Raw genomic sequence first — 25,353 nt, 5'->3', positions numbered from 1 at the left:
CAGGGGGGTACATGCTCTGAATAGGGGAGAACTGGGTAGTAAAGGATGGGGGTTACAGGGGGGGGGGGTACATGCTCTGAATAGGGGAGAACTGGGTAATAAAGGATGGGGGTTACAGGGGGGGGTACATGCTCTGAATAGGGGAGAACTGGATAATAAAGGATGGGGGTTACAGGGGGGGTACATGCTCTGAATAGGGGAGAACTGGATAATAAAGGATGGGGGTTACAGGGGGGGGGTACATGCTCTGAATAGGGGAGAACTGGGTAATAAAGGATGGGGGTTACAGGGGGGGTACATGCTCTGAATAGGGGAGAACTGGATAATAAAGGATGGGGGTTACAGGGGGGGTACATGCTCTGAATAGGGGAGAACTGGGTAATAAAGGATGGGGGTTACAAGGGGGGGGTACATGCTCTGAATAGGGGAGAACTGGATAATAAAGGATGGGGGTTACAGGGAGGGGGTACATGCTCTGAATGGGGGAGAACTGGATAAAAAAAGAATGGGGGTTACAGGGGGGGGGTACATGCTCTGAATAGGGGAGAACTGGGTAATAAAGGATGGGGGTTACAGGGGGGGTACACGCTCTGAATAGGGGAGAACTGGATAATAAAGGATGGGGGTTACAGGGGGGGGTACATGCTCTGAATAGGGGAGAACTGGATAATAAAGGATGGGGGTTACAGGGGGGGGGTACATGCTCTGAATAGGGGAGAACTGGATAATAAAGGATGGGGGTTACAGGGGGGGGGGTACATGCTCTGAATGGGGGAGAACTGGATAATAAAGGATGGGGGTTACAGGGGGGGGGTACATGCTCTGAATAGGGGAGAACTGGATAATAAAGGATGGGGGTTACAGGGGGGGGGGTACATGCTCTGAATGGGGGAGAACTGGATAATAAAGGATGGGGGTTACAGGGGGGGGGTACATGCTCTGAATAGGGGAGAACTGGGTAGTAAAGGATGGGGGTTACAGGGGGGGGGGGGGTACACGCTCTGAATAGGGGAGAACTGGATAATAAAGGATGGGGGTTACAGGGGGGTACATGCTCTGAATAGGGGAGAACTGGGTAATAAACTTTGTATGCCATCAGCACCAGGCTACATGGCCGGCAGACAGAGGGAATAGTTGGCAGGAGTTGTTTTTAGGTCGCCTCAGGGACTTTTAACTGCATATCATTTATCTATTGTCCTTCTCGTTGACATTTTGACTCTTGTAATACAAATCTTTTCCCTGTTTGAAATATAACCTCCGTCAGCGCAGGTCTTAGTGTTGTCCTTTATAATTAACAGTGGGCCGTGCCTCTGCTCTCGCCAAACCAACCGGGACACGTTTTTAACGGCGTCTGCTAACGCGTTGTGGGCAGATAACAGGCCTGACTGTAGTGGCACATTGTTTTAGATCCCGACTGCGCGTTATGGAATAGCGGCGACATCTCATAGACATTAGGTTGGCTGCCGAGGCTGAGTGAGAGTACTGTACTCATTATCATTAAGGTTCACGGTGCCTCCCTCCCCGGCCCAGCCTCCTCTCTCTCCTGCCCTAGATCAGTATTACAGGAGCCTTTTAGTAAAGCAGGGATTGTGGAGGAGAAGCTAATGAGCCTTGACTTGCTAATACCGTTGGGTGGCCTCTCTTCACAAAGGGGTAAACGCTGCTGGAATATTGTTTTCTAATGCGACTCTTAAAAAATCCAATTGCAAAGATGAATGAGCAGCGTCTCAGCCGGCCGGTAACCAACGGCAGCAGAAATGGATTGGCCTCTTTTCTCTAAAAGTCTTTGATTCCTGTGGTACTTTTGTAGCGAGAGTATTAAAAAATTGAGGCCTTGAAAAGCATTAGTTTTCTTGGTGATGTGATTATTGTAGGCTTTTACTTCTTCATAGTAAGAGTACGCAGTCTGCAGAGTTGAACGTGTTTCAGGCAGCGGGGGGGGTCGGGGGATGGTACTAGGTTGGGAGTGTTTCAGGCAGCGGGGGGGGGGTCGGGGGATGGTACTAGGTTAGGAGTGTTTCAGGCAGCGGGGGGGTCGGGGGATGGTACTAGGTTGGGAGTGTTTCAGGCAGCGGGGGGGTCGGGGGATGGTACTAGGTTAGGAGTGTTTCAGGCAGCGGGGGGGTCGGGGGATGGTACTAGGTTGGGAGTGTTTCAGGCAGCGGGGGGGTCGGGGGATGGTACTAGGTTAGGAGTGTTTCAGGCAGCGGGGGGGGGGGGGGGGGTGGTACTAAGTTGGGAGTGTTTCAGGCAGCGGGGGGTCGGGGGATGGTACTAGGTTGGGAGTGTTTCAGGCAGCGGGGGGGTCGGGGGATGGTACTAGGTTGGGAGTGTTTCAGGCAGCGGGGGGGAGGTCGGGGGATGGTACTAGGTTGGGAGTGTTTCAGGCAGCGGGGGGGGGGGGTGGTACTAGGTTGGGAGTGTTTCAGGCAGCGGGGGGTCGGGGGATGGTACTAGGTTGGGAGTGTTTCAGGCAGCGGGGGGGTCGGGGGATGGTACTAGGTTAGTAGTGTTTCAGGCAGCGGGGGGGGATGGTACTAGGTTGGGAGTGTTTCAGGCAGCGGGGGGGGTCGGGGGATGGTACTAGGTTGGGAGTGTTTCAGGCAGCGGGGGGGGGGGTCGGGGGATGGTACTAGGTTGGGAGTGTTTCAGGCAGCGGGGGGGTCGGGGAAGATGGTACTAGGTTGGGAGTGTTTCAGGCAGCGGGGGGGGGTCGGGGGATGGTACTAGGTTAGGAGTGTTTCAGGCAGCGGGGGGGGGTCGGGGGATGGTACTAGGTTAGGAGTGTTTCAGGCAGCGGGGGGGGGTCGGGGGATGGTACTAGGTTGGGAGTGTTTCAGGCAGCGGGGGGGGGTCGGGGGATGGTACTAGGTTAGGAGTGTTTCAGGCAGCGGGGGGGTCGGGGGATGGTACTAGGTTGGGAGTGTTTCAGGCAGCGGGGGGGTCGGGGGGGATGGTACTAGGTTGGGAGTTTCAGGCAGCGGGGGGGGGTCGGGGGATGGTACTAGGTTAGGAGTGTTTCAGGCAGCGGGGGGGGGTCGGGGGATGGTACTAGGTTAGGAGTGTTTCAGGCAGCGGGGGGGGGGTCGGGGGATGGTACTAGGTTAGGAGTGTATCAGGCAGCGGGGGGGGGGTCGGGATGGTACTAGGTTGGGAGTGTTTCAGGCAGCGGGGGGGGGTCGGGGGATGGTACTAGGTTGGGAGTGTTTCAGGCAGCGGGGGGGGGGTCGGGGGATGGTACTAGGTTGGGAGTGTTTCAGGCAGCGGGGGGGAGGTCGGGGGATGGTACTAGGTTGGGAGTGTTTCAGGCAGCGGGGGGGGGTCAGGGGATGGTATTAGGTTAGGAGTGTTTCAGGCAGCGGGGGGGGTCGGGGGATGGTACTAGGTTGGGAGTGTTTCAGGCAGCGGGGGGAGTGTCGGGGGATGGTACTAGGTTGGGAGTGTTTCAGGCAGCGGGGGGGGGGGGGGGGTCGGGGGATGGTACTAGGTTGGGAGTGTTTCAGGCAGCGGGGGGGGGGGATCGGGGGATGGTACTAGGTTGGGAGTGTTTCAGGCAGCGGGGGGGGGATGGTACTAGGTTGGGAGTGTTTCAGGCAGCGGGGGGGGGGGGTTGGGGGATGGTACTAGGTTGGGAGTGTTTCAGGCAGCGGGGGGGGGGGGGATCGGGGGATGGTACTAGGTTGGGAGTGTTTCAGGCAGCGGGGGGGTCGGGGGATGGTACTAGGTTAGGAGTGTTTCAGGCAGCGGGGGGGGGTCGGGGGATGGTACTAGGTTGGGAGTGTTTCAGGCAGCGGGGGGGGGGGTCGGGGGATGGTACTAGGTTAGGAGTGTTTCAGGCAGCGGGGGGGTCGGGGGATGGTACTAGGTTAGGAGTGTTTCAGGCAGCGGGGGGGGTCGGGGGATGGTACTAGGTTGGGAGTGTTTCAGGCAGCGGGGGGTCGGGGGATGGTACTAGGTTGGGAGTGTTTCAGGCAGCGGGGGGGGGTCGGGGGATGGTACTAGGTTGGGAGTGTTTCAGGCAGCGGCGGGGGGGGGGGTCGGGGGATGGTACTAGGTTGGGAGTGTTTCAGGCAGCGGGTGGGAGGTCGGGGGATGGTACTAGGTTAGGAGTGTTTCAGGCAGCGGCGGGGGGGGGGGTCGGGGGATGGTACTAGGTTGGGAGTGTTTCAGGCAGGGGGGGGGGGGTCGGGGGATGGTACTAGGTTGGGAGTGTTTCAGGCAGCGGGGGGGAGGTCGGGGGATGGTACTAGGTTAGGAGTGTTTCAGGCAGCGGCGGGGGGGGGGTCGGGGGATGGTACTAGGTTGGGAGTGTTTCAGGCAGGGGGGGGGGGGGTCGGGGGATGGTACTAGGTTAGGAGTGTTTCAGGCAGCGGGGGGGGGGTCGGGGGATGGTACTAGGTTAGGAGTGTTTCAGTCAGCGGGGGGTCGGGGGATGGTACTAGGTTAGGAGTGTTTCATGCAGCGGGGGGGTTGGGGGATGGTACTAGGTTAGGAGTGTTTCAGGCAGCGGGGGGGGGGGGGTCGGGGGATGGTACTAGGTTGGGAGTGTTTCAGGCAGCGGGGGGGGGGTCGGGGGATGGTACTAGGTTAGGAGTGTTTCAGGCAGCGGGGGATGGTACTAGGTTTGGAGTGTTTCAGGCAGCGGGGGGGGGGGGGGTCGGGGGACGGTACTAGGTTAGGAGTCTGAGATGATGACCTGTTGTGCTCTGAGATGCTTTCTCCGTTGCTTTTGATGAACATCGGAAGGTAAAATGTGCAGTAAGTCATCTAGCTGTGGGCACTTCCAAAGGTAACATTTCACACCTGTGATGAGGTGAAAATAGTGTAGCTAAAAGTAGCTCTTGTCATCTTTAAAGTGCTTATAATGAGACGGCAGATAAAAAATACATCTGTCTGGTGCCACAGCGTTAACAATGACCTCCTTCATGACCCCTGTCATCCCTCTCCTTCTCTCTCCTTCTCTCTTCTCTCTCCTTCTCTCTCCTCCTCCTCCTCCATCTCTCCTCCTCCTCTCCATCTCTCCTCCTCCTCTCCATCTCTCCTCCTCCTCTCCATCTCTCCTCCTCCTCTCCATCTCTCCTCCTCCTCTCCATCTCTCCTCCTCCTCTCCATCTCTCCTCCTCCTCTCCATCTCTCCTCCTCCTCCTCTCCATCTCTCCTCCTCCTCCTCTCCATCTCTCCTCCTCCTCCTCTCCATCTCTCCTCCTCCTCCTCTCCATCTCTCCTCCTCTCCATCTCTCCTCCTCTCCATCTCTCCTCCTCTCCATCTCTCCTCCTCTTCATCTCTCCTCCTCTCCATCTCTCCTCCTCTTCATCTCTCCTCCTCCTCTCCATCTCTCCTTCTCCTCCTCTCCATCTCTCCTTCTCCTCCTCTCCATCTCTCCTTCTCCTCCTCTCCATCTCTCCTTCTCCTCCTCTCCATCTCTCCTTCTCCTCCTCTCCATCTATCCATCTCTCCATCTCTCCTCCTCTCCTCCTCTCCATCTCTCCATCTCTCCTCCTCTCCATCTCTCCTTCTCCTCCTCTCCTTCTCCTCCTCTCCATCTCTCCTTCTCCTCCTCTCCATCTCTCCTCCTCCTCCTCCTCTCCTTCTCCTCCTCTCCATCTCTCCTCCTCCTCCTCCTCTCCTTCTCCTCCTCTCCATCTCCTCTCTCGTCCCCGCAATCCTCTTCCTTTTTCCTCTCTCTCTCTCCCCTGTTCCGCTTTTACTCCCTCTCTCCCCCAATCAACTGTCTCTCCTTCCTCTCTTCCTCTCTCCCCCTCTTACTCCCACCTACCCAACAGAGGTTTTCTCAGGACCCAGTCACCACTACGCTGGGTGGTTTCTCCAAGGTGACCAACTACCTGTTTGATGCGTTCCGGGGTCCAGACACGGAGCTACTGCAGCAGAGGCCCGTCGGGGAGGTGGCTGACCTGCTGAATGAGTCCATACCAGGACTGGACATCAACCAGCTGGAGGAACCAGGCTTTGAGGTTATCACCAAGGTGAGTCAGAGTAGACACTGGGAATGAACGCGCATACTCACATACTCTCTCACACACACACACACACACACACACTGGAACTGGAAAATGGCGCCGGAAGAAATGGCAGCAGTTTTACAGGCGCCCAACCAATTGTGCTACTATGTGGGTTTTTTTCGCGTTCTTTGTATCTTACGGCAAAAAAGATCTTCTGGATATCAGGACAGCGATCACTCACCTCGGATTAGAAAGATTTTTTTCTTCAACAAGCAGACGCACAGGACATTCTCCGAACACCCGAAAAGGCCAACATCCCCGTTATTTGCAAGAGGAAGCGACGCAGGTACAGAGGACACAGAGCGGGATGCCTTGTGAGGATCCGCAGAAGGTGCGTGGGAAAGCTGCCGTTACCGTAAATATTACTCGCCAACGTGCAATCATTGGACAATAAATTAGGCGAGGTACAATCATGAATATCCTACCAACAGGACATCAAAAACTGTAATATCCTATGTTTCACGGAATCGTGGCTGAATGACGACATGGATATTCAGCTAGCGTGATATACGCTGCACCGGCAAGATAGAACAGCACACTCTGGTAAAACGAGAGTTTTGTGCGTATTTGTAAACAGCTGGTGCACGAAATCTAAGGAAGTCTCTAGATTTTGCTCGCCTGAAGTAGAGTATATTGTGATAAATTGCAGGCCACACTACTTGCCTAGAGAGTTTAAAGCTATACTTTTCGTGGCTGTTTATTTACCACCACAGACAGATGCTGGCACTAAGACTGCACTCAGTCAGCTGTATAAGGAAATAAGCAAACAGGAAACCACTCACCCAGAGGCAGCGCTCCTAGTGGCCGGAGACTTTAATGCAGGGAAACTTTAAATCAGTTCTACCAAATTTCTATCAACATGTTAAATGTGCAACCAGAGGGAAAAGAACTCTAGATCACCTATACTCCACACACAGAGACGCATACAAAGCTCTCCCTCGCCCTCCATTTGGTAAATCCGACCACAACTCTATCCTGATTCCTGTTTACAAGCAAAATTTAAAGCAGGAAGCACCAGTGACTCGGTCTATAAAAAAGTGGTCAGATGAAGCAGATGCTGAACTACAGTACTGTTTTGCTATCACAGACTGGAACGTGTTCCGGGATTCTTCCGATGGCATTGAGGAGTACACCACATCAGTCACTGGCTTTATCAATAAGTGCATCGAGGACGTCGTCCCCACAGTGACTGTACGTACATACCCCAACCAGAAGCCATGGATTACAGGTAACATTCGCACTGAGCTAAAGGGTAGAGCTTCCGCTTTCAAGGTGTGGGACTCTAACCCGGAAGCTTATAAGAAATCCTGCTATGCCCTCCGACGAACCATCAAACAGGCAAAGCGTCAATACAGGGCTAAGATTGAATCATACTACACCGGCTTATGTGGCAGGGCTTGCGACACGAGCCTACCAGACGAGCTAAATCACGACTGTGTGATCACGCTCTCCGTAGCCAACGTAAGACCTTTAAACAGGTCAACATACACAAGGCTGCGGGGCTAGACAGATTACCAGGACATGTGCTCCGGGCATGTGCTGGCCAACTGGCAGGTGTCTTCACTGACATTTTCAACATGTCCTTGATTGAGTCTGTAATACCAACATGTCTCAAGCAGACCACCATAGTCCCTGTGCCCAAGAACACAAAGGCAACCTGCCTAAATGACTACAGACCCGTAGCACTCACGTCCGTAGCCATGAAGTGCTTTGAAAGGCTGGTAATGGCTCACATCAACACCATTATCCCACAAACCCTAGACCCACTCCAATCTGCATACCGCCCAAACAGATCCACAGATGATGCAATCTCTATTGCACTCCACACTGCCCTTTCCCACCTGGACAAAAGGATCACCTATGTGAGAATGCTATTCATTAACTACAGCTCAGCGTTCAACACCATAGTACCCTCAAAGCTCATCACTAAGCTAAGGATCCTGGGACTAAACACCTCCCTCTGCAACTGGATCCTGGAATTCCTGACGGGCCGCCCCCAGGTGGTGAGGGTAGGTAGCAACACATCTGCCATGCTGATCCTCAACACAGGGGCCCCTCAGGGGTGCGTGCTCAGTCCCCTCCTGTACTCCCTGTTCACCCACGACTGCATGGCCAGGCACGACCCCAACACCATCATTAAGTTTGCAGACGACACAACAGTAATAGGCCTGAACGACGATGAGACAGCCTATAGGGAGGAGGTCAGAGACCTGGCCGGGTGGTGCCAGGACAACAACCTCTCCCTCAACATAACCAAGACTAAGGAGTTGATTGTGGACTACAGGAAAGGAGGACCGAGCACGCCCCCAATCTCATCGACGGGGCTGCAGTGGAGCAGGTTGAGAGCTTCAAGTTCCTTGGTGTCCACATCACCAACAAACTAGAATGGTCCAAACACACCAAGACAGTCGTGAAGAGGGCACGACAAAGCCTATTCCCCCTCAGGAAACTAAAAAGATTTGGCATGGGTCCTGAGATCCTCAAAATGGTTCTATAGCTGCAACATCGAGAGATTCCTGACTGGTTGCATTACTGCCTGGTACGGCAATTGCACGGCCTCCGACCGCGAGACACTACAGAGGGTAGTGCGTATGGCCCAGTACATCACTGAGGCTAAGCTGCCTGCCATCAGGACCTCTACACCAGATGGTGTCAGAGGAAGGCCCTAAAAATTGTCAAAGACCCCAGCCACCCCAGTCATAGACTGTTCTCTCTACCACCGCATGGCAAGCGGTACCGGAGTGCCAAGTCTAGGACAAAAAGGCTTCTCAACAGTTTTTACCCCCAAGCCCTCTTTTACGCTGCTGCTACTCTGTTTATCATATATGCATAGTCACTTTAACCATATCTACATGTACATACTACCTCAATTGGCCCGACCAACCAGTGCTCCTGCACATTGGCTCACCGGGCTATCTGCATTGTGTCCCGCCACCCGCCAACCCCTCTTTACGCTACTGCTACTCTCTGTTCAACATATATGCATAGTCACTTTAACCATATCTACATGTACATACTACCTCAATCAGCCCGACTAACCGGTGTCTGTATGTATCCTCTCTACTGTATATAGCCTCTCTACTGTATATAGCCTCGCTACTGTATATAGCCTCTCTACTGTATATAGCCTCTCTACTGTATATAGCCTCTCTACTGTATATAGCCTCACTACTGTATATAGCCTCTCTACTGTATATAGCCTCGCTACTGTATATAGCCTCTCTACTGTATATAGCCTCTCTACTGTATATAGCCTCTCTACTGTATATAGCCTCTCTACTGTATATAGCCTCGCTACTGTATATAGCCTCGCTACTGTATATAGCCTCTCTACTGTATATAGCCTCTCTACTGTTTATAACCTCGCTACTGTATATAGCCTCTCTACTGTATATAGCCTCTCTACTGTTTATAGCCTCGCTACTGTATATAGCCTCTCTACTGTATATAGCCTCTCTACTGTATATAGCCTCTCTACTGTATATAGCCTCGCTACTGTTATTTTTCACTGTCTTTTTACTGTTTTTATTTCTTTACTTACCTATTGTCCACCTAATTCCATTTTTTTTGCAGGTTAGAGCCTGTAAGTAAGCATATCACTGTACGGTCTACACCTGTGGTCAGCGCAAGGGACAAACTTTGATTTGATTTGACCTGTCTTGGAGATAAAGACAGGCTTAGGAAACACATACAGGTGATCAGACCTGACCGTGTTTAACGTCTCCAGAACCACATCAATATGACCTACTGTAGCAATCTTGTGAGATGTGAAGCACGGCTGCTTACTGCCTAGTGCCCACCTGTCTCACTGGCTAGATGGGACTCTCAGCCAGGACCCGAGCAGACTGGCTAGATGGGACTCTCAGCCAGGACCCGAGCAGACTGGCTAGATGGGACTCTCAGCCAGGACCCGAGCAGACTGGCTAGATGGGACTCTCAGCCAGGAGCAGACTGGCTAGATGGGACTCTCAGCCAGGATCCGAGCAGACTGGCTAGATGGGACTCTCAGCCAGGACCCGAGCAGACTGGCTAGATGGGACTCTCAGCCAGGACCCGAGCAGACTGGCTAGATGGGACTCTCAGCCAGGACCCGAGCAGCCAGGACCCGAGCAGACTGGCTAGATGGGACTCTCAGCCAGAACCCGAGCAGACTGGCTAGATGGGACTCTCAGCCAGGACCCGAGCAGACTGGCTAGATGGGACTCTCAGCCAGGACCAGTGCAGACTGGCTAGATGGGACTCTCAGCCAGGACCCGTGCAGACTGGCTAGATGGGACTCTCAGCCAGGACCCGTGCAGACTGGCTAGATGGGACTCTCAGCCAGGACCAGTGCAGACTGGCTAGATGGGACTCTCAGCCAGGACCAGTGCAGACTGGCTAGATGGGACTCTCAGCCAGGACCCGTGCAGACTGGCTAGATGGGACTCTCAGCCAGGACCCGAGCAGACTGGCTAGATGGGACTCTCAGCCAGGACCAGTGCAGACTGGCTAGATGGGATTCTCAGCCAGGACCAGTGCAGACTGGCTAGATGGGACTCTCAGCCAGGACCCGTGCAGACTGGCTAGATGGGACTCTCAGCAAGGACCCGTGCAGACTGGCTAGATGGGACTCTCAGCCAGGACCCGTGCAGACTGGCTAGATGGGACTCTCAGCCAGGACCCGTGCAGACTGGCTAGATGGGACTCTCAGCCAGGACCCGTGCAGACTGGCTAGATGGGACTCTCAGCCAGGACCCGAGCAGACTGGCTAGATGGGACTCTCAGCCAGGACCAGTGCAGACTGGCTAGATGGGATTCTCAGCCAGGACCAGTGCAGACTGGCTAGATGGGACTCTCAGCCAGGACCCGTGCAGACTGGCTAAATGGGACTCTCAGCCAGGACCCGTGCAGACTGGCTAGATGGGACTCTCAGCCAGGACCCGTGCAGACTGGCTAGATGGGACTCTCAGCCAGGACCCGTGCAGACTGGCTAGATGGGACTCTCAGCCAGGACCCGTGCAGACTGGCTAGATGGGACTCTCAGCCAGGACCCGAGCAGACTGGCTAGATGGGACTCTCAGCCAGGAGCAGACTGGCTAGATGGGACTCTCAGCCAGGACCCGAGCAGACTGGCTAGATGACCCGAGCAGACTGGCTAGATGGGACTCTCAGCCAGGACCCGTGCAGACTGGCTAGATGGGACTCTCAGCCAGGACCCGTGCAGACTGGCTAGATGGGACTCTCAGCCAGGACCCGAGCAGACTGGCTAGATGGGACTCTCAGCCAGGAGCAGACTGGCTAGATGGGACTCTCAGCCAGGACCCGAGCAGACTGGCTAGATGACCCGAGCAGACTGGCTAGATGGGACTCTCAGCCAGGACCCGAGCAGACTGGCTAGATGGGACTCTCAGCCAGGACCCGAGCAGACTGGCTAGATGGGACTCTCAGCCAGGACCCGAGCAGACTGGCTAGATGGGACTCTCAGCCAGGACCCGTGCAGACTGGCTAGATGGGACTCTCAGCCAGGACCCGTGCAGACTGGCTAGATGGGACTCTCAGCCAGGACCCGTGCAGACTGGCTAGATGGGACTCTCAGCCAGGACCCGTGCAGACTGGCTAGATGGGACTCTCAGCCAGGACCTGTGCAGACTGGCTAGATGGGACTCTCAGCCAGGACCCGTGCAGACTGGCTAGATGGGACTCTCAGCCAGGACCCGTGCAGACTGGCTAGATGGGACTCTCAGCCAGGACCCGTGCAGACTGGCTAGATGGGACTCTCAGCCAGGACCCGTGCAGACTGGCTAGATGGGACTCTCAGCCAGGACCCGAGCAGACTGGCTAGATGGGACTCTCAGCCAGGACCCGAGCAGACTGGCTAGATGGGACTCTCAGCCAGGACCCGAGCAGACTGGCTAGATGGGACTCTCAGCCAGGACCCGAGCAGACTGGCTAGATGGGACGCTCAGACAGAAGTTCCCTTTTTCCTCACACAGACACAGCTCTACCGTCTGTCTCCATTTAAACCAGGAGGTTGTGTTAACAGCCACCCAGTTCCTCTCTAATTGCCTCTCTGTTTTAATTAGAAGTGACCCTCTGCTCTCAGCGTTGCCAAGGCAACCTGCGCTGCTAGCTAGCCTCTCCTCTCCACAGGTGTGGTTGAGTGTGACGTTGGATGACATGTGCTTTGCTAAACATAGGAATAGTCACCACACACAACCCACTCAGTGGAATGCCACCCAGAGTGGAACGGCAAAATGGCACACTCACTGTGCTTCTCAGAAATGGCTGGAAATGAGATATCCACAGAATTTTTTTTTGTTTCTCAGTAGGTCTGTAGGACAGAGTGGGGACATCGGTAGGACAGAGTGGGGACATCGGTAGGACAGAGTGGGGACATCGGTAGGACAGAGTGGGGACATCGGTAGGACAGAGTGGGGACATCGGTAGGACAGAGTGGGGACATCGGTAGGTCTGAATCACCTCCTCCTGGTTCTTTTATTTATTGATTTCACCTTTATTTAACCAGGTAGACAAGTTGAGAACAAGTTCTCATTTACAACTGCGACCGGGCCAAGAATAAAGCAAAGCAGTGCGAAACAAACAACAACACAGAGTTACACATGGAGTAAAACAAACATACAGTCAATAATACAGTTGAAAAATAAGTCTATATACAATGTGAGCAAGGGAGGTAAAGGCAAAAGTAAATACAATATAGCAAGTAAAACACTGGAATGGTAGATTTGCAGTGGAAGAATGTGCAAAGTAGAGATAGAAATAATGGGGTGCAAAGGAGCTAAATAAATAAATAAATACAGTAGGGGGAGAGGTAGTTGTTTGGGCTAAATTATAGATGGGCTATGTACAGGTGCAGTAATCTGTGAGCTGCTCTGACAGCTGGTGCTTAAAGCTAGTAGGGAGATAAGTGTTTCCAGTTTCAGAGATACAGGTCGCAGTGGTGGGTAGTATATGGGGCTTTGGTGACAAAACGGATGGCACTGTGATAGACTGCATCCAATTTATTGAGTAGGGTATTGGAGGCTATTTTGTAAATGACATCGCCGAAGTTGAGGATCGGTAGGATGGTCAGTTTTACGAGGGTATGAGGGTTTTCCTGACTGGGTCTCCCCTTTCAACATCAGGACTGTTTTCCTCAACTGACTAGGTCTCCCCTTTCAACATCAGGACTGTTTTCCTCAACTGACTAGGTCTCCCCTTTCAACATCAGGACTGTTTTCCTCAACTGACTAGGTCTCCCCTTTTAACATCAGGACTGTTTTCCTCAACTGACTAGGTCTCCCCTTTCAACATCAGGACTGTTTTCCTCAACTGACTAGGTCTCCCCTTTCAACATCAGGACTGTTTTCCTCAACTGACTAGGTCTCCCCTTTCAACATCAGGACTGTTTTCCTCAACTGACTAGGTCTCCCCATCCCCTATCCCATTTTTCAGATACTTTTATCAAAACAGACTTACACTCAGTCATGTGCATACATTTAACATATGGGAGGCTCCAGCGAAAATCTAACCAACTACCCTTGGCATTGCAAGCGCCATGTGTTCTCAATCTACCTGGTTTAAATAAAGGTTTATACATTATTTAAATAGATCTGTGGTGGGTAAATAGTAAATAAATTAGACCTCTTTCTCTCGCGCGCGCACACACACACACACACTTCGATTGGCTGATGATGCAGTGTGTAACCTCTGAGTCGCGCAGGAATGCAACGCACGCCAGATTTTTTTAATTAGATTTTGATTACATGAACCTCCTGGCTGGCCACTTTATTACCTTGTGGAAATCATTAGAAAAGAGGGAGGACGATCAATAGTGTAAATATGCTGCTTTACCTTTTAAAACAACCTCTGTATAAAAAGCCACACTATACGAAGTTGATCAGATATGCAGCCTTGAAGGTCCCCAAGAACACAGTGGCCTTCATCATTTATTAAATGGAAGTAGTTTGGAACCACCAAGACTCTTCCAGGAGCTGGCCGCCCGGCCAAATTGAGCAAATGGGGGAGAAGGGCCTTGGTCAGGGAGGTGACCAAGAACCCGATGGTCACTCTGACAAAGTTCCACGGTTCCAGACGGACAACCGTCTCTGCAGCACTCCACCAATCAGGCCTTTATGGTAGAGTGGTCAGACAGAAGCCAATCCTCAGTAAAAGGCACATGACAGCCCGCTTGGAGTTTGCCTAAAGGACTCTCAGACCATGAGAAACAAGATTCTCTGTTCTGATGAAACCAGGTATGAACTCTTTGGCCTGAATGCCAAGTGTCACGTCTGGAGGAAACCTGACACCATCCCTACGGTGAAGCATGGTGGTGATAGCATCATGCTGTGGGGATGTTTTTCAGCGGCAGGGCCTGGGAGACTAGTCAGGATCGAGGGAAGGATGAACGGAGCAGAGATCCTACAGAGAGATCCTTGATGAAACCTGCTCCAGAGCACTCAGGACCTCAGACTGGGGCGAAGGTTCACCTTCCAACAGGACGACCCATAAGCACACAGCCAAGACAACGCAGGAGTGTCTTCGGGACAAGTCTCTGAATGTCTGAGTGGCCCAGCCAGAGCCCAGACTTGAACCCGATCGAACATCTCTGGAGAGACCTGAAAATAGCTGTGCAGCGACGCTCCCCATCCAACCTGACAGAGCTTAAGAGGATCTGCAGAAAAGAATGGGAGGAACTCCCAAAATACAGGTGTGCCAAGCTTGGAGCGTCATACCCAAGAAGGCTCGAGGCTGTAATCGCTGACAAAGATGATTTAACAAAGTACTGTGTAAAGGGTCTGAATACTTATGGAAATGTGAAATGTCAGTGTTTTATTTTTAAATAATAAAAAAATTCAAAAACTTGTTTTTGCTTTTTCATTATGGGGTATTGTGTATAGATTGATGAGGGGGAAAAAATGATATAATCCATTTTAGAATAAGGCTGTAACGTAACAAAATGTGGAGAAAGTCGACGGGTCTGAGTACGATCTGAATCCACTGTATGTAGAAGCTTCGTGGACTGTCTCTTGTTCTGTTTATACAACCCACACCTTCAGCAAAATATTTTCACAGACATGAGAAAAGTTATTCCTAAATCTCTTCCAATGAAGGCTTAACAAAATAGCGTTATATTGTGTATTAGCTGGCTGGATGTTGGATAGTTATGGTGCTGCACGCACACACACACACACATACACACACACATCCCTGCTTATCACAAAGCTCATGAATTATTGACTCCTATTTACAGTCCATCCTTCTCTTCCCCCCCTCCCTTATCAGCCCTGTCCCCATGGAAACAGCTCTCCGCTTCGTAGCTTAGGCTTTAGTTAGTCTGTCTTTCTTCCTGGCTGACTCCGCTTCTTCTATCTCTCTGAGCAGAACTGTTCAATTGACTTAAGTGGCTGAAATGAGGACAGAGTGTAGTAGGTACTGTACCAGGCTGTTGGCCTGGCAAACAGAACATCACACAGCTGTCAATTGGACATGTGTGTGTGTAGGCTAGTACTGGACACAGTTTTATATATGACGCACACACACACACACACATTAGAAATAGTGTTTTAAATGATTTCCATTTAAAACGGCCACAACATAACGATTGGTCCAGCCAGAGCTTGGGGTTCTGTTGGATTTCAACGGGGTCGTGACCCTCATGACTTGGACTTGACACCCCTTATCCTGTCTCTCTCTCTTTCTCTGTCTCTCTCTCTTTCTCTGTCTCTCTCTCTTTCTCTGTCTCTCTCTCTCCTCTCTTTCTGTCTCTCTCTTTCTGTCTCTCTCTCTCTCTCTCTCTGTCTCTCTCTCTCTCTCTCTGTCTCTCTCTCTCTTTCTCTGTCTCTCTCTCTTTCTCTGTCTCTCTCTTTCTCTGTCTCTCTCTCTTTCTCTGTCTCTCTCTCTTTCTCTCTCTCTCTCTTTCTCTCTCTCTCTCTCTCTTTCTCTCTCTCTTTCTCTCTCTCTTTCTCTGTCTCTCTCTCGGCTTTATTGGCTATATTGGCATGGGAAACATATGTTAACATTGCCAAAGCAAGTGAAATAGTTAAACAATTTACAGTGAACATATGTCTATATACAGTGTTGTAATGATGTGCAAATGGTTAATACAGAAGGAAAATAAATTAACATTTTAATATGGGTTGTATTTACAATGGTGTTTGTTCTTCACTGGTTGCCCTTTTCTTGTGGCAACAGGTCACAAATCTTGTTGCTGTGATGGCGCACTGTGGAATTTCACCCAGTAGATATGGGAGTTTATCAAAATTGGCTTTGTTGATTTGTGTGATCTGAGGGAAATATGTGTCTCTAGTATGGTCATACATTTGGCAGGAGGTTAGGAAGTGCAGCTCAGTTTCCACCTCATTTTCTGCAACTGTGTACTCACTGTTTAGGGCAAAATAGCGTTCTAGTTTGCTCTGTTTTTTTGTTAATTACTGGACACATTGAAAATAGTCATCTTTTTGTTTTCTCATGATTTGGTTGGGTCTAATTGTGTTGCTGTCCTGGGGCTCTGTGGGGTCTGTTGGTGTTTGTGAACAGAGCCCCAGGATCAGCTTGTTTTCTATGGTGTCTCTATGGCCAGGCTATGGTCACTGAGTCTGACCTTCCATGTGTCTCTATGGCCAGGCTATGGTCACTAAGTCTGACCTTCCATGTGTCTCTATGGCCAGGCTATGGTCACTAAGTCTGACCTTCCATGTGTCTCTATGGCCAGGCTATGGTCACTAAGTCTGACCTTCCATATTTTCTATGGTGTCTCTATAGCCAGGCTATGAGTTTTTATCAGTCACTGAGTTTTTACGTTGTTAATGTCTTTCTTTGTTTAAATTCTTCGATTTTGACAAGGTGTTTTGCTAATTTGATATCTCAGTCCCCTCCCTCCTCTCTATGGTGTGTTATTGGTGTAGCAGTAACATGCGTAGGTAATGCAGTATTTCCATACTCTCCCTCCCTGGTAGATTGATCTTGGCGTGCGGCCAGCAGTCCGGCGTAGGGAGCCTGTTGGGGCTGAAGAGTGGAACACCAACATGGGCCCTGAGGGACGCATGAGGAACATCTCACACCTCAAACAGACCATATTCAAAGGGGTAAGGAACACCTCAAACAGACCATATTCAAAGGGGTAAGGAACACCTCAAACAGACCATATTCAAAGGGGTAAGGAACACCTCAAACAGACCATATTCAAAGGGGTAAGGAACACGTGGGGCCAGGAACCAGCTAAAGACAGTATGATGTAACACACTGAAACACCAGGATGTAACACACTGAAACACCAGGATGTAACACACTGAAACACCAGGAACCAACTAAATACAGCAGGATATAACACACTGAAACACCAGGAACCAACTAAATACAGCAGGATATAACACACTGAAACACCAGGATGTAACACACTGAAACACCAGGAACCAACTAAATACAGCAGGATATAACACACTGAAACACCAGGAACCAACTAAATACACCAGGATATAACACACTGAAACACCAGGATGTAACACACTGAAACACCAGGAACCAACTAAATACAGCAGGATATAACACACTGAAACACCAGGATATAACACACTGAAACACCAGGAACCAACTAAGTACAGCAGGATATAACACACTGAAACACCAGGATATAACACACTGAAACACCAGGAACCAACTAAGTACAGCAGGATATAACACACTGAAACACCAGGATATAACACACTGAAACACCAGGAACCAACTAAATACAGCAGGATATAACACACTGAAACACCAGGAACCAACTAAATACAGCAGGATGTAACACACTGAAACACCAGGAACCAACTAAATACAGCAGGATGTAACACACTGAAACACCAGGAACCAACTAAATACAGCAGGATATAACACACTGAAACACCAGGAACCAACTAAATACAGCAGGATGTAACACACTGAAACACCAGGAACCAACTAAATACAGCAGGATGTAACACACTGAAACACCAGGAACCAACTAAATACAGCAGGATATAACACACTGAAACACTAGGAACCAACTAAATACAGCAGGATGTAACACACTGAAACACCAGGAACCAACTAAATACAGCAGGATGTAACACACTGAAACACCAGGAACCAACTAAATACAGCAGGATGTAACACACTGAAACACCGGGATGTAACACACTGAAACACCAGGAACCAACTAAATACAGCAGGATATAACACACTGAAACACCAGGAACCAACTAAATACAGCAGAATATAACACACTGAAACACCAGGATGTAACACACTGAAACACCAGGAACCAACTAAATACAGCAGGATGTAACACACTGAAACACCAGGAACCAACTAAATACAGCAGGATATAACACACTGAAACACCAGGAACCAACTAAATACAGCAGGATATGACACACTGAAACACCAGGAACCAACTAAATACAGCAGGATATAACACACTGAAACACCAGGATATAACACACTGAAACACCAGGAACCAACTAAATACAGCAGGATATAACACACTGAAACACCAGGAACCAACTAAATACAGCAGGATGTAACACACTGAAACACCAGGAACCAACTAAATACAGCAGGATGTAACATACTGAAACACCAGGAACCAACTAAATACAGCAGGATGTAACATACTGAAACACCAGGAACCAACTAAATACAGCAGGATATAACACACTGAAACACCAGGAACCAACTAAATACAGCAGGATGTAACACACTGAAACACCAGGAACCAACTAAATACAGCAGGATGTAACACACTGAAACACCAGGAACCAACTAAATACAGCAGGATGTAACACACTGAAACACCAGGAACCAACTAAATACAGCAGGATATAACACACTGAAACACCAGGAACCAACTAAATACAGCAGGATATAACACACTGAAACACCAGGAACCAACTAAATACACCAGGATATAACACACTGAAACACCAGGAACCAACTAAATACAGCAGGATGTAACACACTGAAACACCAGGAACCAACTAAATACAGCAGGATATAACACACTGAAACACTAGGAACCAACTAAATACAGCAGGATGTAACACACTGAAACACCAGGAACCAACTAAATACAGCAGGATGTAACACACTGAAACACCAGGAACCAACTAAATACAGCAGGATGTAACACACTGAAACACCAGGAACCAACTAAATACAGCAGGATGTAACACACTGAAACACCGGGATGTAACACACTGAAACACCAGGAACCAACTAAATACAGCAGGATATAACACACTGAAACACCAGGAACCAACTAAATACAGCAGAATATAACACACTGAAACACCAGGATGTAACACACTGAAACACCAGGAACCAACTAAATACAGCAGGATGTAACACACTGAAACACCAGGAACCAACTAAATACAGCAGGATATAACACACTGAAACACCAGGAACCAACTAAATACAGCAGGATATGACACACTGAAACACCAGGAACCAACTAAATACAGCAGGATATAACACACTGAAACACCAGGATGTAACACACTGAAACACCAGGAACCAACTAAATACAGCAGGATGTAACACACTGAAACACCAGGAACCAACTAAATACAGCAGGATAAAACACACTGAAACACCAGGAACCAACTAAATACAGAAGGATATAACACACTGAAACACCAGGAACCAACTAAATACAGCAGGATGTAACACACTGAAACACCAGGAACCAACTAAATACAGCAGGATGTAACACACTGAAACACCAGGAACCAACTAAATACAGCAGGATATAACACACTGAAACACTAGGAACCAACTAAATACAGCAGGATGTAACACACTGAAACACCAGGAACCAACTAAATACAGCAGGATGTAACACACTGAAACACCAGGAACCAACTAAATACAGCAGGATGTAACACACTGAAACACCAGGAACCAACTAAATACAGCAGGATGTAACACACTGAAACACCAGGAACCAACTAAATACAGCAGGATGTAACACACTGAAACACCGGGATGTAACACACTGAAACACCAGGAACCAACTAAATACAGCAGGATATAACACACTGAAACACCAGGAACCAACTAAATACAGCAGAATATAACACACTGAAACACCAGGATATAACACACTGAAACACCAGGAACCAACTAAATACAGCAGGATATAACACACTGAAACACCAGGAACCAACTAAATACAGCAGGATGTAACACACTGAAACACCAGGAACCAACTAAATACAGCAGGATGTAACATACTGAAACACCAGGAACCAACTAAATACAGCAGGATGTAACATACTGAAACACCAGGAACCAACTAAATACAGCAGGATATAACACACTGAAACACCAGGAACCAACTAAATACAGCAGGATGTAACACACTGAAACACCAGGAACCAACTAAATACAGCAGGATGTAACACACTGAAACACCAGGAACCAACTAAATACAGCAGGATATAACACACTGAAACACCAGGAACCAACTAAATACAGCAGGATATAACACACTGAAACACCAGGAACCAACTAAATACACCAGGATATAACACACTGAAACACCAGGAACCAACTAAATACAGCAGGATGTAACACACTGAAACACCAGGAACCAACTAAATACAGCAGGATATAACACACTGAAACACTAGGAACCAACTAAATACAGCAGGATGTAACACACTGAAACACCAGGAACCAACTAAATACAGCAGGATGTAACACACTGAAACACCAGGAACCAACTAAATACAGCAGGATGTAACACACTGAAACACCAGGAACCAACTAAATACAGCAGGATGTAACACACTGAAACACCGGGATGTAACACACTGAAACACCAGGAACCAACTAAATACAGCAGGATATAACACACTGAAACACCAGGAACCAACTAAATACAGCAGAATATAACACACTGAAACACCAGGATGTAACACACTGAAACACCAGGAACCAACTAAATACAGCAGGATGTAACACACTGAAACACCAGGAACCAACTAAATACAGCAGGATATAACACACTGAAACACCAGGAACCAACTAAATACAGCAGGATATGACACACTGAAACACCAGGAACCAACTAAATACAGCAGGATATAACACACTGAAACACCAGGATATAACACACTGAAACACCAGGAACCAACTAAATACAGCAGGATATAACACACTGCAACACCAGGAACCAACTAAATACAGCAGGATGTAACACACTGAAACACCAGGAACCAACTAAATACAGCAGGATGTAACATACTGAAACACCAGGAACCAACTAAATACAGCAGGATGTAACATACTGAAACACCAGGAACCAACTAAATACAGCAGGATGTAACACACTGAAACACCAGGAACCAACTAAATACAGCAGGATATAACACACTGAAACACCAGGAACCAACTAAATACAGCAGGATATAACACACTGAAACACCAGGAACCAACTAAATACAGCAGGATATAACACACTGAAACACCAGGAACCAACTAAATACAGCAGGATATAACACACTGAAACACCAGGAACCAACTAAATACAGCAGGATGTAACACACTGAAACACCAGGAACCAACTAAATACAGCAGGATGTAACACACTGAAACACCAGGAACCAACTAAATACAGCAGGATGTAACATACTGAAACACCAGGAACCAACTAAATACAGCAGGATATAACACACTGAAACACCAGGAACCAACTAAATACAGCAGGATATAACACACTGAAACACCAGGATATAACACACTGAAACACCAGGAACCAACTAAATACAGCAGGATATAACACACTGAAACACCAGGAACCAACTAAATACAGCAGGATATAACACACTGAAACACCAGGATATAACACACTGAAACACCAGGAACCAACTAAATACAGCAGGATATAACACACTGAAACACCAGGAACCAACTAAATACAGCAGAATATAACACACTGAAACACCAGGATGTAACACACTGAAACACCAGGAACCAACTAAATACAGCAGGATATAACACACTGAAACACCAGGAACCAACTAAATACAGCAGGATATAACACACTGAAACACCAGGAACCAACTAAATACAGCAGGATATAACACACTGAAACACCAGGAACCAACTAAATACAGCAGGATATAACACACTGAAACACCAGGAACCAACTAAATACAGCAGGATGTAACATACTGAAACACCAGGAACCAACTAAATACAGCACGATGTAACACACTGAAACACCAGGAACCAACTAAATACACCAGGATATAACACACTGAAACACCAGGAACCAACTAAATACAGCACGATATAACACACTGAAACACCAGGAACCAACTAAATACAGCAGGATATAACACACTGAAACACCAGGAACCAACTAAATACACCAGGATATAACACACTGAAACACCAGGAACCAACTAAATACAGCAGGATATAACACACTGAAACACCAGGAACCAACTAAATACAGCAGGATATAACACACTGAAACACCAGGAACCAACTAAATACAGCAGGATATAACACACTGAAACACCAGGAACCAACTAAATACAGCAGGATATAACACACTGAAACACCAGGAACCAACTAAATACAGCAGGATGTAACATACTGAAACACCAGGAACCAACTAAATACAGCACGATGTAACACACTGAAACACCAGGAACCAACTAAATACACCAGGATATAACACACTGAAACACCAGGAACCAACTAAATACAGCACGATATAACACACTGAAACACCAGGAACCAACTAAATACAGCAGGATATAACACACTGAAACACCAGGAACCAACTAAATACACCAGGATATAACACACTGAAACACCAGGAACCAACTAAATACAGCAGGATATAACACACTGAAACACCAGGAACCAACTAAATACAGCAGGATATAACACACTGAAACACCAGGAACCAACTAAATACAGCAGGATATAACACACTGAAACACCAGGAACCAACTAAATACAGCAGGATATAACACACTGAAACACCAGGAACAAACAGGACAGTCTCTGTATCTCACACACACACCACACACACACGCCCTCTGCTGTTAATTAAGAGAGTAGCAACAGCACAAACCCATCAGTGCTTTTAATTCCTACATATACTGTTCATCCTTGACAGAGCTAGCTACAGTAGCTCATCCATACTGCATTGTGAGTCTATGGCCTATGGTTCTGGCCTTGAGCAGTGAGGCAGAACACTCATTAAAGGCAGTATCTGAGGCCTCTGTAGTCTCTCTACATGAAGGATATAGAAGTGGGGGTCAGCCGCGTTTCAGAGATTGTTTTGTCTCCCGACATCGCCTCTCTCTCTGACGCAACAGTTGGAAGTCGAAGGCTGAGTTGAAACTGGAATAGCTCTGTTAGGCCTGTTTTGTTTGTTACTTACTGTAGGACTGTGGAAATAAAAGCTGTCTGTCTCTCTCCTCTTTTACTTTCTCTCTCTCCCTCCCCATCCCTCTTTCTGTCTCTCCGTCCCTCCTAGGGTCTGTGTCATGTGTTGAGGAAGGAGGGATGGAAGTTTCTGCTGGGCTACTTCCCCTGGGACAGCACCCAGGAGGAGAGGAGTCGTCTGACCGAGAGGAAAACGTAAGAGACACTCCTACTCATTAGGAGACTGGGAGCTCCTCCGTGGTTGACACATGCTCTCTGTCAGATCTGCATCATAACAGCACTGTTGATATAATACTAGGACAGGAAAACCCAACACCTCTCACTTCATGTTGTCTTTGTGCTCGTAGAGAGATCTTCACAACGTTTTATGAATCAGTACGCGTTACATTTACAAGTAATATGACTTGTATTTATGAATGACTAATACATTTCAGTTTTAAAACATGTTGCTGTTCAGATGGCGTTGAGAGCACTGTGTGAAGAGAGTACTAGTTCTCATAGCACAGCACCCGGTTATGTTGAAAACCAGCTGAAGGGAAGTGGTCCATACTATTCTGTTTAAACGTCACACAGTCAACACACCCTGAATGAGGGCTGGGAATTGTCAGGGACCTCACGATACGATATGATGACGATACGATATGATGACGATATGATCACGATACGATATGATCATGATCGCGATATGATCACAATATGATTATGATATGATCAAGATACGATATGATCACGATACGATCACGATGATCACGATATGATATGATCACGATACGATATGATCACGATACTTATGTGCTGATTCTATATGTATTACGATTCGATATTTGCGATTTGCGAACTAATTGTCTTTTTGATCAGTCATGGAAATAACTACTGAAAACACGTTGGGTCACTATTTAAAGGTCCAATGCAACTGTTTTTTGTTGTTGTCTCAATATCAAATTATTTCTGGGAAACAATGATGTACCTTACTGTGATTGTTTTAAATTAAAATGGGCAAAAAGAAACCAAAAAATGTTCTTCTCAAGCAAGAATTTAGCCAGGACGTTCTGGAAGTAGTCTGAGTGAGGGGGAACTGAAAACGAGCTGTTATTGGCAGAGAGGTTTGGAACTCGCTATCTTATTGGTCTATTAACTAATTTAAGGCCAAACACTCCATCCCACCAAAACAGCTGGAAATTTCAGGCAGTCTTTTCAAACAGCTCTTACACTAAAATGGCATTATAATTTTCACAATATTATTCCAACTTCAAAATCAAGTTTTTGACTGCACTGGGCTTTTAAAAAGAAGATGGAGAACAAGCTATAGGACAAAATACCAGTGTTTTGGCACAGGTAAAGTGAACTAGCGCTAGCTAACACTACCTAGCAAAATCAAAAAATAGATACATTTATATATTTTTTACTTGGAGTCAAGGTATCTATAATATGGTCCAAAGTAATATTGCGATATGTAACTCGATTTTCCCTCTATCACCTAATGTAATGTGAAATATTTTCTGTCGTCTCACTCCTTTACTTTCCTCTCTTTCCTCAGGGAAAAGTACTTATTCCCCCTCTCTTCTCATCCTCAGGGATAAGTACTTATTCCCTCTCTCCTCATCCTCAGGGATGAGTACTTATTCCCCCTCTTCTCATCCTCTTTCCTCAGGGATGAGTACTTATTCCCCCTCTCTTCTCATCCTCTTTCCTCAGGGATGAGTACTTATTCCCCCTCTCTTCTCATCGTCTTCCCTCAGGGATGAGTACTTATTCCCCCTCTCTTCTCATCCTCTTCCCTCAGGGATGAGTACTTATTCCCCCTCTCTTCTCATCCTCTTTCCTCAGGGATGAGTACTTATTCCCCCTCTCTTCTCATCCTCTTCCCTCAGGGATGAGTACTTATTCCCCCTCTCTTCTCATCCTCTTTCCTCAGGGATGAGT

At 48.2% G+C, this 25,353-nt stretch overlaps 1 protein-coding gene across 2 annotated transcripts in view; it reads left to right on the top strand.

Annotated features, from left to right (window-relative positions):
- Positions 1-25,353, top strand: part of LOC139533580 (TBC1 domain family member 15-like) — a 91,421-nt gene that overhangs the window by 28,325 nt on the left and 37,743 nt on the right. For both annotated transcript variants that reach the window (XM_071331730.1, XM_071331729.1), the window contains exons 7-9: positions 5,785-5,985; positions 16,956-17,084; positions 23,522-23,625. In XM_071331730.1, coding sequence (XP_071187831.1) covers positions 5,785-5,985; positions 16,956-17,084; positions 23,522-23,625 — 434 coding nt within the window. The remainder of the gene's footprint in view (positions 1-5,784; positions 5,986-16,955; positions 17,085-23,521; positions 23,626-25,353) is intronic.

Source organism: Salvelinus alpinus, chromosome 11 (genome assembly GCF_045679555.1).
Source record: "Salvelinus alpinus chromosome 11, SLU_Salpinus.1, whole genome shotgun sequence".
Classification (NCBI taxonomy): Eukaryota; Metazoa; Chordata; class Actinopteri; order Salmoniformes; family Salmonidae; genus Salvelinus; species Salvelinus alpinus.
The sequence above is the reverse complement of the archived record's forward strand: the minus strand, read 5'-3'. Positions and strand labels throughout refer to the sequence as shown.